The following is a 16,425-nucleotide window of genomic DNA, read 5'->3' as shown; positions in this document are numbered from 1 at the left end:
GCACCGTGTTTCTTGGTTATACTGAATTCAATGTCCAGCTTTACGTGTTATTATTTTGCTCAATACAACAAATCCAGCAGAACGTCGCTGATTTCTGCCTCACTTTTCTATCATTAATTATACATTTCCATTATATTTTGTGTTCATTTATCCTGGTTGACTCTGTTCAATTGCTATTAATGAAAATAATCAACAAAATATAAATGTTAACGTATTGTAATTGAATGATTTGCAATATTCAAGACACAACTCAATGAGCAATAGTACAAATTATAGTAAAAAAAAGCAGAGTAAGTCAAATACTTTAGCAAATTCATGCAGTTGTGCTAATATAAACACACCGAGAACGCAGTAGAGTGCTAACGGACTGACACTACGGTGACATACTGACACTTCTTGGTGCCCTTGACAGGTGTGACATCACTGCTGAGATCCATGAAAACACTCACCACCAAAGTTCTCTAAAGGATTCTTAAAATGTGTTCTAACAGGGAAGTGAGGCGGGATCAATGGAAGAATTGCAGAAGACAAGTCAGGTGGTAAAATTCTAAAAAGTCAAAGATAATGTAAAAACAATCAGAGTAGACAATCGGAGGAGAAATTTTAAGCACAGTGCATATGTCCCAGCATGGCAGAGCCGAGCAGGAGTGCTTCTGCAGGGCAGGAGGCCGATCACGCAGACAGCACCGCGGCGTCTCTGAGGTCCAAATGTGTTCAGCTCCTCGTGTCAGCCATCCACCCCGAACCACAAGAACTGGAAATGGCCACGGAGCTGGCTACGCAGGTTGAACAGCACATTCATTGCATCCACTCCTCAAATCAGGTGAAATACAAGGCCTGTATAAGAAGCAAGGTGTCCAACTTGAAGAATCCTAAAAACCGCCACCTCCGCCAGGGCCTGCTGAGCGGCTCCTTGACCCCGGAGGCCTTTGCCCGCATGTCAGCAGAGGAAATGGCCTGCGCCGAGCTACGGCGACAAAGGGAGGAGTACTCGTCTCGTGATGTCAGCGAAAGGCAACTTCCCCGCGGGGTAGAAGGGACGGCCACGCGGCAGCTCCGCTGCGAGCGGTGCGGCGGCTCAGACTGCAGCGTGACGCAGGTGGACCGAGGGACACTCTTTCTGCCGGCGTGGGTGCGCCCGGGAGGCCCCGATGACCAGGCCATGACTTTTGTGACTTGTAGCAGTTGTGGGCAGCAGTGGTACCACAGTGGATGGATCTCCCTATGATTTTTATTCGAGCCACTCCTAGATCGTGCTCATAACAAGAAGAATTAAATATGCTACTAAATGGCAAATACTGTAATCCCTCGAATTTTGCCATTAATGTTGACCAGACATGGCCGCGATAATTGAGGAATTGGGAAAAGTAGCATCAGCCCTATTATAACTGGCTTCCGCTTACGAGTTTCAGAGTGGACTTTCACATTTTTATGAACAATTTAAAAAAAAAATTATATATAGTGAAAAAAATATATTTAGTGAAGTTGCAATAATTGAGGGAAGACTGTAAAAAAGATGGTAGTAACTGCACTCATGTCATTTTACATTTACAAAACAAATTTGGTGCTATTATCTGACTTGTTCAATTCAAAACAATGCACCCACCTTTTCAGCAATTCTAGTTGTGACACCACAACCAGAATAAATGGTCATTTCTACCTTTCCAGTGCTGTTTTTTTTACGCATTTCATGTGTATATCAAATGAATGTGGGTGGATTTCAAGTTAGCCCTTGCATCCTTTAATTTTTATGAAAGCTGCCTTTCAACAAAAAAATGTTACTATTAATCCTGCTCATCTAAAAAAAACAGATTGTTTAGGAAGCACTAACACCCTCAATTGATCAACCTATCCCGATTAAAACCCACAAATCGCAACTGATCCTTACACTGTGTATTGAAACATTGTGGTTGCTGCTCAAACAAATAAATCCAACACTATCTGCCTCTCATGTGATTGGGCGTATGATCATCTTTGGAAACTGGCAGCATGTGAACCCTCAATGAACAACACTTGAAGCCATTCACACACATGTACACACCACCGCTTATCTATTGGAAGTCACTAATAACAATTGGGCTTTGTTGTGCTCAGCATTATGACTTATGCTTTCATGAAAAGGTCTCTCTAAATGGAAGATAGTATCTTTGGAATACAATTTTATGTCATGTGATATTCTATCATCCTCAAAACATGACCAAAAATGTCACTAGACACGGCTTCAAATGAATGTTTTCCTGATCTAATGGTGGTTATTAAATTGAAGTATAAAATTTGGAGGAGGAATATTGTCCATATTACACAGAGACATCAAGTTAAAAAAATCAGAATGTCATTTAAAGAATTGTCTTGCCCGTTTTCACCCACAGATTCACATGATGTATTTTGTCGATCATGAAAATAAACTGGCATCCATTTTGAAATTCTTAATTATAAATGGTGCATCCCTTCTAACCGATATGTCCCCCTTGGTGTTCTTTTAGAACAGCCTGGCCATGAAATTCGATAAATATATAAATATATATTGGCTGAATATCACAATGCATTGATATACAAGTTAAATATTTTCATTGCCCAATGTTGAATACCATTATACTATATTTAAGTGTTTTTTTTTTTTTTGTTGCAAATGTACTTCTTCAAAACAGTTGTCCTAACAACCCACTGTCAAATACTGCAATCTTAAAGATACTGCATTCAGATTGTGAGGTCATGACACCCAGCTTTTGTCCTGTCGCTATTTTTACTCCTTCTAGATAAAGTATCCCCCCCGACCCCACCCCCTTTCGGTCATGTTAAAACATCAATTCCAAACGGTCATCCATGTATGAAATCTAAGCTATTTCAATGACCAAATTTCTGACTCAAAATAAAGTCATCCATAGTCTTTTGTAAAGCTCTGTGGATGGTCCACATTTGAATGGTGCTATAAAAATGCATTATATCGCTGCATTCACTTTTAAAAGTGAAGATAAATCCATCACATACTGTAAAAAAAACTAATAAATGAACCACGCATGACTATTTCTAAACATATCCATGCCGGAAAAGTAACCATTTTCCACAGTAAATGTGTTTGTTAGACACATACAAAGACTCTTTTTTTCTGCCCAATGGGTAAAACAATGAAGTGTGGCCGCTTGCACATGACAGACGAAGGCGTGACCCAAGCTGGGGGCGTTCTTGAGCGACCTCAACGTTGGGACAGTCGTGATTTTTGCCTTCTACATGCGCACAGGCCAATTGAATGGATGTATTCTTAGTGGTAGGAGACGAAAAGGTAGGTTTCCAATACCTTCCAACTTTTATATGTATTTAATATATCCATTATATGGCTATTTTAAGTATAAAACTTAATCCAATTGCTACAGGGAAAACAGCTATTATATCTCGTAAGTTCTGCTTGCTATCAATATTGGTGTCTTATAATTTTAATCATTGTAAATGTCAGGATTTTATTTTAAGTTGTAAAAAGCAAGTCAAGTCAACAAAAGTTGGAGACAGGGTGTAAAGACAAGCAAATATCTTTTAAACGTTAAAAGCAGCTTATTAAAAATGTTTATTTAGATTGAATAAGGGATTAATATTCACATCTATTTTGTGTCTCTACCTGAATTTGTGATTTGTGTGTAATTTTATTTCATTTCAGCTCTTTATTGGGCCTAAAAGTTATCATTATTTTATCAGTGTTCCCTAAAATCTGAGACCAGCATTTTCTGATGCATGAGTTTCTGAGACAGTGCTGTTGCGCCATCTTGTGGTACCTTATAGCAGAACATATTATGATTAATTAGCTGAGTTATTCAGCAAATGCTGATGGTTACCGTGTGTTAAGTAGAAAAAAAGCTATTAAGTTAAAAAGAAGAGGCTTATGGTATTTAAAAATATTTATGTCCATTTATTAATATGTATATATGATCTTTTCTGCAATTAAAAGGTTAGAATTACTGTAAATATTATATAGAACAATAAAAATGTTCAAATTGACAAGAAGGGATATTCATGAATTGTCATTGAAATATTTTCAAATACAAATATTGGCTCATTTTTTTCCACAGTGGATGTCAACATTATCTAATGCTGCTTTCATGAAGCCTATCGAAGTCATGACCTCCAAGTCCCCTCTGTTCAAGGTCATCCTCTTGGGTGACGGCGGCGTAGGCAAGTCCTCCCTCATGAACCGCTTTGTCAGCAACAAGTTCGATTCCCACCTTTTCCACACCATCGGCGTGGAGTTCCTCAACAAGGAGCTGGAGGTGGACGGCCAAAGCGTCACCCTGCAGATCTGGGACACGGCGGGCCAGGAGCGCTTCCGGAGCCTCCGCACTCCCTTCTACCGCGGCTCTGACTGCTGCCTGCTCACTTTCAGCGTGGACGACGCGCTCAGTTTCCGCAACCTGGCCAACTGGAAGAAGGAGTTCACCTACTACGCTGACCTCCAGGAGCCCGACGCCTTCCCCTTTGTGGTGCTGGGCAACAAACTGGATGTGGACAAACGCCAGGTGTCCGGAGAGGATGCTCGCGGGTGGTGCCGTGACAACGGCGGACTCGCCTACTTTGAGACCAGCGCCAAGGACGCCGTCAATGTGGTGTCGGCCTTCGAGGAGGCGGTCCGCTTGATCCTCACGCAGGAGGACGTCGAAGATCATCTTATTCACACCAACACGGTGGACCTAAGTGGCAAGAGCGGCTCGGCTTCTGGATGCTGTTCGAGTGCTCTGGCCTACTGATGAGCTTGCCACCCGACGTTCCTTTTTTGAACATAGCTTAGCACGCTAACTGAACTAGCAGAGGCTCGTACAATCCGAGCTGCCCCACGCCACCTTGGATTTCTGTCCAAAATTGAACTTTAAGTAGAACTCCATCAGTAGTGTATGTTTTCATTCATGCTCAACAAATAGCTCTCATTGTATGACGCCACTTCGTTAGCCTGGCACAGGGGTGTCGAACGTGTGGCTCTCGAGCTGCATGTGGCTTCCGGCTAAAATGAATGCGGCTTTTTTCTTCTTATCATATTTTGGATGTACTTTGCCGCATTTCATGTTTCCCTTCTGTTTATTCTCTCTTAAAACACATTAAAATTCATCCAGGCCCATTAAAAACAAATAATACATGATATTAAAAAAAATCATTTTGCAGGCTGGATTTTTTTAATGCTGCTTCTGACGTAAGATGTAGCACTTTGACTCAGTTTAAAGATTTTTGGCTCTTTGTGTCTGTCATGATTTTGCTTCGGATGCGCAGCGAGAGTGAAATGCTAGTGCACAAATTGGGATTTTAAAATAATCATACAAATAATAAAAACTGGGACAAAGTTACCTTAATCAAACTTAGACAGGCGAGACACCAAGAGTCGGGAATCTTTTGGACAGAGAGTCATAAAACGTTCCTACTTTTAAATGTTATTCCTTGAGACTTATACTAAGAATTTAAAAAGAAAAGTATGTGAAAATTGTGCCTTTTTTTGTCATTTCACTGCTTTTAAAGTAGAAAGTCTGATTTCTTTTGATTATGTTATTGTTGCTAATTATGATTGAGAGGATGGATACAGAAGGGTGTAGTCTGACTTTTGACTAAAGGCAGCTGGACTTGACAAAAGTATGACAAGTTGTCGATTTTCATGTATATTATACATTATTTGTATTCCCTATCCTTCCATTTTCACTGTTCTTCATCTTCAAACCGTTGAAATCGATTTTACCGAAACAGCACAGGACATAAGTCTTTCTGATTGTGAGCATTTCTACCATATTTTGTTGCCTGCTTTTATTGGAAACATAAAAAAAGTTGTAATATACGTTTCCCCCTCCAATGGATGGGCTTATTTGATAAATGTGTACTATAAGTTTCTTAAGTGTAAATTGTTGAGAAAACTTTTAAAGAGGCAAGTCAAAAAAGAGGCAGGAGACAACGGTGACACCATCATAAAAATACTGGTTTTACTAGAGAAGGTTACAAAAATCATCACTATAGAGCAGTCATAAAACTATTTCCAACTTAAAATCAAAAGCATAAGGAAACACCTACATACACTACATTGCCATCAAAGTACAATGGATATATATTTTGTCCTTTTTTAGAAAAGGGGAATAGGATAGGGGGTGCAGAGGAAGTGGGGGGAAAAACACCGCCTAGCAAAGTTGTCATACGAATGACTACACATCACCTGAAAAAACTGCAAAGACACCGTCTTGTCTCCTTCATGCAAATAACAAGGAAACAACAACAACCTGACATGAATTGTCTGATAGGAAATTGAAGTTTGCCTTTACATTGTGTTTTTATCAAACAGCACACATGGCAATAAAGTCCAGTTGTTTTTTTTTTGTTGCTTTTTCTTTTTTCTTATTTCCAAATACAGAATAGACAGATGCACACGTGGACAATACTGACATGCTTTATCTCCTCAAATTATATTTTTTTTCTTCCCTTTTGGCCAGCAGTGGTTATCCATCATACATAAGTATAGGTTATGAATAGGAAACGATATCGGATTATAAAATGAATGTATGAAAATTCCTGACTTGTTTTGTTCAGAGTGTAAACATCCAAAAAACAGTCTGTGGTTCATCTGAGAGGCTTAAAAGGGAGAAAAAACAAACATACTCAATTGCACTGACGAGTCACGCTTTTGGCTGCTCATTCAAACAAACACGCCCCGAAAAAAACGAAATACGGGCTCACACGTAAATAAATCACAAAAAAATGGAATTTCACATTTGAAATGTTTAGATCACAGGAACTTCGATATTTTGTGTCATGACTGCTCCGGATTTCTCCGTTGTTACATAATTGTAAAATCAAAAGCAGAATTATTGAGCGTTTAAACATATACAGGAAAAATATACATGTGTTGGGGGGAAGGTTAATCATCAAAAGTCGACTATTCTTATTATTGATCGATTATTTTAGGGAAATACAACTATTTACAGATTTTCACAAAAGGACATCTTTTTTTTAGCTGATATTAAAGGTTTAGTAGGGTACTAAAGTACTAAATCGACAATTCCCAACTATTTTTGTTTAATCAAGTTTGTCCAATTTATTTCTAGTGCTTGGCAAGTCAATAAATGGCTTCTTTTTTACCAAATGAAGGGAAAAAAGTAGTAAATATCCAACCTGCGTTAATTTCTTTTGAGTTAAACTTTTTAGCTAAATAATGTTGATAACTGACGTATCAGGGTTTGATTAAACTTCAGGGAAATGTTTACCAACAGAGACAACCTACATAGTTAAGATTAGCTGCACGTTTAATATTAAAAGATAAAACAAAAAATCAATTACCTGTCCCTGTTGAGAATCTGAAATGAGACTAGATGAGTAAGCAAATTGGTAATTTTGTAGTTTGAATTTTGAATTAATACATAAAAAAACAAGTCGCTAAAATGTTTGTGTGAGAGCATTAAAATCTCAAATCAGTAACCTGAAGGTAAGCGTTTCCCCCAAAAAATCAAATCAGATGACAAATCCCCTGAATTGGCTTAACTTGATAAAAGAAATTCCTTTCTTTTTGTTAAATTGAACAGTGAAATTATTTGGAGCATCAACAAAAACGATTCACAAAAATTGGGGTAAAAATGTCCTAACCATAAGAAATCTTTTAAGAATACCTGGCATTTTCAGAGAGTATTAAAAAACAACAACATTCGCACACATTCACACAATATATTCATATTCATATATTTATATATGCATATAAAACATCAAAAAATAAAAATAAAGAGAGGAAGTTGCTCGCTGTCTGGCTTTCCCAAGATGGGCGCCCACAGTAGACAATGTTTATTTGGACCGCAGGGAGCCGAGGCTGTGCTGGTTCGGGGGTGACGAGCGCGTCGGCCGGGTCCCTCGGACCCACCGTACCCCGATAGCCAGGAGACTCTTGGTAAATGAGCGGACTTGGAGTTGAGCTCCAGTTGACGAACGAGCTCTCCCATTCTCCCAGGAAGGACCTTTCGGCCTGCCGCTCCTCCTGACCCTCCCTCCTGTTCCCTTCTGATGGGACAGCACGCCCACTCCATCCAACATGGCGGAAGGGGAGAGCAGAGAGACTCAGGAGTGCGCAAGACTATTGATTAGAACTAAGGGATGTGATTTTTTTTTCTTTTTATGAAGGAGCCTAGTGGTTGTTAAGATGTGGCGGGTTGGCGGCTGAAGACGTGAGGGGTGGGGGAGGGATGGGCAATGTTGTCAGCGGGTTCGCCATCCTTATGAGTAGGAGGAGGAGTTCTGGCCCTCCTTGGAGCGTGCTTCGGCCTCCAGGTCCTGGTCGTCCTTTGTCTTGATGTCCTGGTAGTCATGCGTAGAGACGGCGCTCTTTAGGTAAGCCCAGTTGGCGGACAAGATCATCAGATAGTGAATCTGGGGAAAACACATTTTAAAAAATGCTGTGAAATGGACAATTTCCGATAGCGTGGGATTGGACAATTTAGATTACGTTGGCCGATTAATCAACCACTCAACTTTTTAGTTTTTGCACCATCAGACAATTTCACATAAATGTTTTGTCCGATTGAGTCATCAGGGTAAAATTGGTAGATATTCAGTGAATGTTGTTTTATTTAGTAAATTGATTTGTTTCCATTTCAAAAACCAGAAACATTCATTTACAAATGTGATTGCACTTTAGTTCCCTTATTGAAATCTTCAAATTTTAAGATATGATAGACAGTGTTTGAACCTCTACAACAAGGTAAAATAACATGCTTTTTCTTTCAAATATATTATTATAATCATTGGTTTAAGATGTCATCATTTTCTGTATAAAAATTGAATTTGGTGTTCAAAAAACTTTTGTCAAAATTTAGTCTTGAAAAAGATGGGGTCGTCTTATATTCGGGCAATACGACGAAAAATTGTTCCATTTTAATTCTACAGTCTTTTGAATGGTGCAAATGTGGTTTGAGGTTTATGGTTTCTTCATTTATTGTAAATAATGTACCAAAATTCCTAATTATGAATCATGAACTAACAATAAAAGCTTGGTTTCACAGCCAAAAGATCTCCAGAGAGACTGGGTCACCCTTTGCCAGATGCAGTAGGTTTGGCTTTCAATGATGATTAGTAAATAAAAGCAAACTCAACCTAAAAACAGAAACAGTGACCCTTCACACGCACATCGAAAGAGGTGGGCCGCTAGAGAGAATATAAACCTGTGGCTTTATGCACTGAGCCAAGGGAGCCTGCGTTGCTATGGAAACAGATAAATGCGCCATGGCAACCTACGTAGGAAGAAACCAAACGCGGCTCACCAGTGCTATGACAGTCGCTCCAGCGCCGGCAAATGCCACAATGTAGAGGTGGCAGGACAAGTAGAACTGTAATCCAAAGCACATTCAGGTTGAGAGAAGAGGATGAAAATGGAGATAAAAATAAGAAAAAAAATCCTCATCATCTCACCTCACTGGTATTGCAAATGTCTCCCAAAGTGGCACCGCAAGCTTTTCCCGGTGTGGCGTTCCAGGGAATAATACCTGTGGGATCAAAGCCCAGAGTCGGAGAGAGAAATTAGGGCTCCCGTTCCCTTTTCTTTGCACAATGGAAAACAAAGACTGCAATTAAATTCAAGCGGGAATCCAATTAGGCGGCGGAGAGAGAGCATGGCTGCCCGTACCGTCGATGTGATCCCAGGCCAGCTGTGCTCACATGTGGGTCACATACAGTAAAGTCAACTGGCCGTCAAACACACACAGGGGAGGATAAAGCTAGAGTGGATTTTCAAAGAGATCCAGCCATAATCTCATTGTAGTTTTTGGGCCTTATTGAATAGAAAACTCATCCGAAACAGCTGGGTGACAGTAAAAATTGAAATGATTTGAATATTAGGGATGCACCCAAATGATTTTTTCTTCTTCTTGTTACGATCGCCGCCGCGTATTGCGAGGCGATCGGAGGGGAAGTTGAACCCAGATGCAGAGTCGCCGAAGGAATGGAAAGGTGAGGCAGATCTGTAGCTCTTGTAGGTTGATTTAATAAACGGGATAACATAACTTAAACAGCTCAGCTTGACCACTCATTACAAACGAAAGTACATGCGGCGTGGCGTCAAATGGAAACAGCAATAACTACCAGGATTAACAGGAAACGAAACCAGAACTTAACCAGTACTACACCAGAACGAAAACAGACGATCCAACGGCGTCCACAGAAAATCACAATGCTTAAATACCAAAAATAATCCAATCACGTAATTAGCCACGGCTGATAACTACCGTGACGTCATGTCAGGAGAGGCGATCCAGCGACTCCTGACAGTACACCCCCTCTAAGGGACGGATTCTAGACGTCCCAAGGTCAATTACAACATGAGAAACGGGAACAAGCAGGGAGGGTGGGTGGGAGATCTAGAATTGTCCGGTGGTCTTCCACACCAACCCAAGAACAGACGGAGAGGTCGCTCCGGCGGGCGTCCGCGCCAGCCAGAAACGAGACAAGTCAGTGGCAGGTCTGGCGGGCGTCCGTGCCGGTCAGAAACAAGACGGGGCAGAGGCAAGTCTGGCGGGCGTCCGTGTCGGCCAGAAACAAGACGAAGCTGTGGTCGATCCGGTGGGCGTCCGCGCCGGCCAGAAACGAGACGAGGCAGTGGTCGATCCGGCGGGCGTCCGCGCCGGCCAGAAACGAGACGAGGCTGAGGTCGATCCGGCGGGCGTCCGCGCCGGCCAGAAACGAGACGAGGCAGTGGTCGATCCGGCGGGCGTCCGCGCCGGCCAGAAACGAGACGAGGCAGTGGTCGGTCCGGCGGGCGTCCGCGTCGGCCAGAAACGAGACGAGGCTGAGGTCGATCCGGCGGGCGTCCGCGCCGGCCAGAAACGAGACGAGGGAGTGGTCGATCCGGCGGGCGTCCGCGCCGGCCAGAAACGAGACGAGGCAGTGGTCGGTCCGGCGGGCGTCCGCGTCGGCCAGAAACGAGACGAGGCAGTGGTCGGTCCGGCGGGCGTCCGCGTCGGCCAGAAACGAGACGAGGCAGTGGTCGGTCCGGCGGGCGTCCGCGTCGGCCAGAAACGAGACGAGGCAGTGGTCGGTCCGGCAGGCATCCCAGTTGGACCCTTAAGTCTTTGCCAAACTGCCTGCCTTCAGGAAATATTAGAAGTTTAGTACGGTCGGGCACCTTACCCTGTTTGCTCGGGGGGTGGACAGCCCTCTTCTCCCAGGAACCCGGATCATTGCTTCTCTGGACGTCGCCGGCTTCTTCCTCCAGGAGCACCGGCGAATTACCACTCTTGACGTCGCCAGCCCCTTCCTCCAGGGGCAACGGCAAATTGGCACTCTCGACGTCGCCAGCCCCTTCATCCAGGGACTCCGGCGAATTGCCACTCTCGACGTCACCAGCTTCTTCCTCCAGGAGCACCGGCGAATTGGCACTCTCGACGTCGCCAGCCCCTTCCTCCAGGGGCTCCGGCGAATTGCTTCTCTCGACGTCGCCAGTCCCTTCTTCCAGGAACTCCGGCGAATTACCACTCTTGACCTCGCCAGCCCCTACTGCCAGGGACTCCCGCGCATTACCACTCATGACGTCGCCAGCCCCTACTGCCAGGGACTCCGGCGCATTGCCACTCTCGACGTCACCGGCTTCCTCCTCCAGGGGCACCAGCGAATTACCACTCTCGACGTCACCGGCTTCTTCCTCCAGGGGCACCGGCGAATTGGCACTCTCGTCATCGCCAACCCCTTCCTCCAGGGACTCCGGCGAATTGCCTCTCTCGACGTCACCGGCTTCTTCCTCCAGGGGCACCGGCGAATTGGCACTCTCGACGTCGCCAGCCCCTTCCTCCAGGGACTCCGGCGAATTGCCTCTCTCGATGTCGCCAGTCCCATCTTCCAGGGACTCCGGCGAAATACCACTCTCGACGTCGCCGGCCCCGTCTTCATCGAGCGCCGGAGCATCGTCGCCACTTCTGGGCGGGCAGGCGCAGGACGGGCAGGCGCTTGGGAGAGCGGTGCTAGGGAGAGCGGTGCTTGGTAGAGCGGTGCTTGGGAGAGCGGTGCTTGGGAGAGCGGTGCTTGGGAGAGCGGTGCTTGGGAGAGCGGTGCTAGGGAGAGCGGTGCTAGGGAGAGCGGTGCTTGGGAGAGTGGTGTTAGAATGGCCGTCCGTCACCAGAAACCTGATCCGTGGCTTCGGTACGGGTGCGACCGGCGACCCCAAAGGCAACGGGAGTAATTTGCGTGGCCTTGGCACAGGAGCTTGGGGCACTTGAAACGGCGCGCTGGGCCGAGTAACTTCGGCCACTTGGACAGGCGTGGTCGGCCGAGTGACTTCGGGCACTTGGAACGGGGAGGGCTGCATAGTCCTTAGGAGCTGCTGGTACAGCGGGGTCAGCTGAGTAACTTCGGGCACTTGGAAAAGCGTGGTCGGCCGAGTGACTTCGGCCACTTGGAACGGGGAGGGCTGCATAGTCCTTAGGAGCTGCTGGTACAGCGGGGTCGGTCGAGTAACTTCGGGCACTTGGAAAGGAGCTTGGAGGAACGTGGTCGGAAAAGGAGCTTGGAGGGACGTGGTCGGAAAAGGAGCTTGGAGGGACGTGGTCGGAAAAGGAGCTTGGAAGGACGTGGGCGGGCGCGTAACTTGGACAGTGGTTAGTGTGTCCAGGCATTGCTTTCGCTTCGCTCTACGGCGTGGCGCTCGGCGCCTCCTCTGGGAGGACTGCACAGCACCCCCGCCACCACGCCGCGCCCCACAATTGGTGGCCAGCCCACTCTGCAATTGCTGGTCGGGGTATTTGTAATAGGAATTATCGGGGGAACAATCGGGATAATCCTCCTCCAGTGGAAGGTCTCGGGGTCCGAATTGGTCAAAGAATTCATCATCAGATTCCGAAACGCCAGCGAAAAAATCTATTTCCTCAATGATGTCCTCCTCACCAGAGTCTTCAGGCTCCCTCCATGGTGAATCAATACCTCTGGGCATAGGCATAAGATAACTTGGGCGGCCTCTGGTGGTTGTACGCACCTGGGCCTCATGATGAAACGGTAAAGGCTTCCCAGGGCGGCGTGCATAGCAGTGGTGGGGCGTATGAGTACGCTGCGGCTCTAACTCTCCTCCTAGCTGTGGCTCATCTCTAGCGATGATGTGCCTGAGAGCCCCGCACCACGGTGTGTCCATTACAAAATTCCTAAACGATTCTGAGGGGTTACTTATACATTCCAAGCAGTCCGGTGTCTTCGAGGTGGATGGTTTGCGGCGTCGCCGAGTGCGTCGCCGCGAGCGTGGGTGGCGCTCCGCTGGGTCCATAATGGTTGGATCGTGCTGTTACGATCGCCGCCGCGTATTGCGAGGCGATCGGAGGGGAAGTTGAACCCAGATGCAGAGTCGCCGAAGGAATGGAAAGGTGAGGCAGATCTGTAGCTCTTGTAGGTTGATTTAATAAACGGGATAACATAACTTAAACAGCTCAGCTTGACCACTCATTACAAACGAAAGTACATGCGGCGTGGCGTCAAATGGAAACAGCAATAACTACCAGGATTAACAGGAAACGAAACCAGAACTTAACCAGTACTACACCAGAACGAAAACAGACGATCCAACGGCGTCCACAGAAAATCACAATGCTTAAATACCAAAAATAATCCAATCACGTAATTAGCCACGGCTGATAACTACCGTGACGTCATGTCAGGAGAGGCGATCCAGCGACTCCTGACACTTCTAAAACCCGTTGACACGATAACTGAGGCCGAAAACCGAAACCAATGACTATTCAAAATAATAATAGCAAAATAGGGCTTTAGCTGCTACACTATGATAGCAAGAGAATTCCGGTTTTGGTAATGTTATTTTTTTTGTCTAGCATTTGTGCTCACCCACATGAATGAATCACCCTGACTGCTGTTTTCCTCCTGAATATATAAATATTCATTCATTTTCTTTACCGCTTACCCTCACAGGAGTTGCGGGGGTGCTGAAGCCGACCCCCGGCCAACTAAAAGGCATAATGAGACAAACAACCAACCTAGGGACAATTTAGTGTTCAACCAGATAGCCTAGCATTCCTATCTTTGGGATCTGAGATGAAACCGGAGTACCTGGAGAAAACCCAAACAAGCCCGGGGAGATAATGCAAACCTGCAATTGAACCCTCGATCTGACAATTGTGAGGTCGATGCGCTAACCACTCATTCACCAATATATAGCGACATATTATTCCTTTCTAGCTTCAAAGTTGGATTTTGATTGCACACAATAAGACGACATGGGTTGGGCGCCACCCACCATATTGCCTGACATCAACGCAAATGGAGTCCAGCGAGGTAATATTGGATTCGGGAGACCTCAAGGCAGCACAGGTGTTCCACATGTTGAAAAAAAGGAAGACCGGGATGGCCGTGAAGCCGAAGATGGCGAGGAATGCTAGAGCCAGGATGTAGGTCAGGAACATGAACTGGAAAGAGCAGAAAAATTAGTCTTCTCCCCTCACCGCCGATTTCAGAGAATGACACATAAGCATGAATATGTATTAGGGGCTTCATTATAGTTTTTTTGACGCATGGGTCAACATTAGGCATTCTGGGGAACTTGGGTAAATTAAATGACGACGGCAGCGCAGAAAAGCTTGAATCCATGTTGGGAGTTGAATTTTGGGTGGAAGTCAATCGGACTACCCCTAATGGCGTCAATGCTAGCAGTGAACGTCTTGTTCATCTTGAATCCTCACCACTAATAAAGGCTACCCTTATAAGTACAAATTGGACATCTGCAGCAATCAGCGAATCAGGCTAGAAAGGACAAACTGTGCCAACGTTATCCCCGGGGGCTTAAATGGAGTCAAGTCACACTTTGACTGTGTGTGTGTGTGTGTGTGTGTGTGTAAAATGTGTGTTTTTGAGAGAGACGTACAAAGGCGGTGATGCAACGTCCACACACGGTGGTCTTGAAGTCACTCTGCAGCTCTTTCTTGATGGCGCTCGTGGTGTAGAATCCCTCAGCCAGCAAGACGATGGCGTACACAAAGAAGAAGGAGGCAATGCCGTAGATGATGTACTGGAATATCTGAATGCTGGGGGCATGGACAAATTTGGTAAGGTCAAAGTTGGAAAAGATGGCTTTTGGCTAACTTGTTGAAACTTACACAACGGTAAGAGTGGCGTGGTCGCTGGTGACCCTGGAGAAGTGGTTTTCCAGCATTGTCAGTGTGCCGGTCAGCGCCACGTGGCCGCAACCGCAGAACAAGGCCACCCCGGAGAAGCAGAGGATGGTGGCCACCAGGGAGGCGTAGGGCACTCCGCCCAGACACTTGATGCAGCATTCGAAGCATCCTAAAACAAAACAAAAAACATACATTTAATATACAAAACGGGGCATCCAAAGATTGAATGATTAATTATTCATCTTTACTTAATCTGGAAAAAATACCTGTCAACATATACCCTTTTACCGTATTTTATATATTTTTTATCATTTTAAAATGTGTACAACTTTTGTCGGGGGATTTTTTTTAATAACATTTTTTTATAAAACCAATCTCGTTTTAGCCATTTTGGCCCTAATCCGGATCGTCTTGGTCACTGGTATCAGACAACTGCTAATATTGTCATGTTTTAAGCATGATATGCGCATTCCCCTTTCACCCCTCCGCTTTTTCACTATAAATATAGCGTGTCAGCAAGCAATGTACCCAAACAGTCAAGCTGTCAGCATCCTACAGCGACATCTAAAGAATCTTGAATTTAATGCGTAAAAAAAGTTTAAGGGCGCCCTATGTGAATAAATATATACGGTTTATGATCAGGGAATTTATGAAGGGGAATTGCAATCATTAATAATGGGAGCAATTGGCCGAGGGTGACAGATATGCCATTATCTTTCCATTCATCTTTGTGAAAATGATAGAAGAGTGCTTTGATTAAGGTGCATTGTCACCACATTAAAGTTTAAGCCGCTGAATTTCATGTTAGCAACAAGCCATCGCACAGCCACACTCTCCTCACTTTTGTCATCCCCAAAGATTTTTCCCTCCGCTTTTTGTGACGAGAGCGCATTATTAAGTCATGCTCTGGAGCTAAATAAATGATTTTAAAGTAGAGATGTTTTCTAGGCCACCAGAAAAGTAGCACTTGAGTGTTCTATCTCTAAAATGCTGTGATGCATTGATGCGCTCCGGAATCATCACCGTTTTTTTCTGTGTATGAACGCCAAGAGTCAAGAGAATGAGGAGAAACAAGGAGGAGGGAACTCTTATATAACAACTTGTTAAAAATAGATCCTCCAGTAAGGCAGGACGTTTGGCAGAAAGGAAAAATGGGATAAAATCAAATGTCTTTTAAGCTACGTTTCCATAGCGACCTATTCCATTTGGCAAACGCAGAGCCAGTGTTTAGCTGGTGGCGTGCGTAAGAATCGAATCATTCTTTCAACAATCACGAGTGCACGTCGGGAATCCGAAAACGTGCAGAAAGATTGGATGATCCAAGGCAGATGATCCAGTGAACTCG

At 44.7% G+C, this 16,425-nt stretch overlaps 3 protein-coding genes across 4 annotated transcripts in view; 2 read left to right on the top strand and 1 right to left on the bottom strand.

Moving 5' to 3' along the window:
- Positions 1 to 612: 612 nt before the first annotated feature.
- Positions 613 to 1,228, top strand: tceanc (transcription elongation factor A N-terminal and central domain containing). The gene has a single exon (XM_077728400.1). It carries the CDS (start codon positions 629 to 631, stop codon positions 1,226 to 1,228), a length of 600 nt encoding a protein of 199 aa, XP_077584526.1. The 5' UTR covers positions 613 to 628.
- Positions 1,229 to 3,159: 1,931 nt separating this feature from the next.
- LOC144205581 (ras-related protein Rab-9A-like) lies at positions 3,160 to 6,289 on the top strand. Its single transcript, XM_077730058.1, has 2 exons — positions 3,160 to 3,280; positions 4,059 to 6,289. The coding sequence occupies exons 1-2, from the start codon at positions 3,248 to 3,250 to the stop codon at positions 4,728 to 4,730; spliced, it is 705 nt and encodes a 234-aa protein (XP_077586184.1). The 5' UTR covers positions 3,160 to 3,247; the 3' UTR covers positions 4,731 to 6,289.
- The window catches only part of LOC144205580 (neuronal membrane glycoprotein M6-b-like), a 27,265-nt gene continuing 16,757 nt past the window's right edge, over positions 5,918 to 16,425 (bottom strand). For both annotated transcript variants that reach the window (XM_077730031.1, XM_077730042.1), the window contains exons 2-7: positions 15,063 to 15,249; positions 14,831 to 14,990; positions 14,207 to 14,375; positions 9,397 to 9,470; positions 9,249 to 9,314; positions 5,918 to 8,358 (exon numbers count right to left, since the gene is read on the bottom strand). In XM_077730031.1, the coding sequence (XP_077586157.1) occupies positions 8,206 to 8,358; positions 9,249 to 9,314; positions 9,397 to 9,470; positions 14,207 to 14,375; positions 14,831 to 14,990; positions 15,063 to 15,249 (809 nt within the window). In that variant the 3' untranslated portion in view covers positions 5,918 to 8,205. The remainder of the gene's footprint in view (positions 8,359 to 9,248; positions 9,315 to 9,396; positions 9,471 to 14,206; positions 14,376 to 14,830; positions 14,991 to 15,062; positions 15,250 to 16,425) is intronic.

The sequence above is a fragment of the Stigmatopora nigra genome, chromosome 1 (assembly GCF_051989575.1).
Source record: "Stigmatopora nigra isolate UIUO_SnigA chromosome 1, RoL_Snig_1.1, whole genome shotgun sequence".
Lineage (NCBI taxonomy): Eukaryota > Metazoa > Chordata > Actinopteri > Syngnathiformes > Syngnathidae > Stigmatopora > Stigmatopora nigra.
This window is presented reverse-complemented; position numbering and strand designations above follow the sequence as displayed.

Excerpts from the sequence above, each read along its gene's own strand:
- tceanc (XM_077728400.1), top strand. The coding sequence starts at position 629 with ATGGCAGAGCCGAGCAGGAGTGCTTCTGCAGGGCAGGAGGCCGATCAC.
- LOC144205581 (XM_077730058.1), top strand. The coding sequence starts at position 3,248 with ATGGATGTATTCTTAGTGGTAGGAGACGAAAAG. Across the intron at positions 3,281-4,058 it reads TAGTGGTAGGAGACGAAAAG|TGGATGTCAACATTATCTAA; the intron begins GTAGGTTTCCAA and ends TTTTTTCCACAG.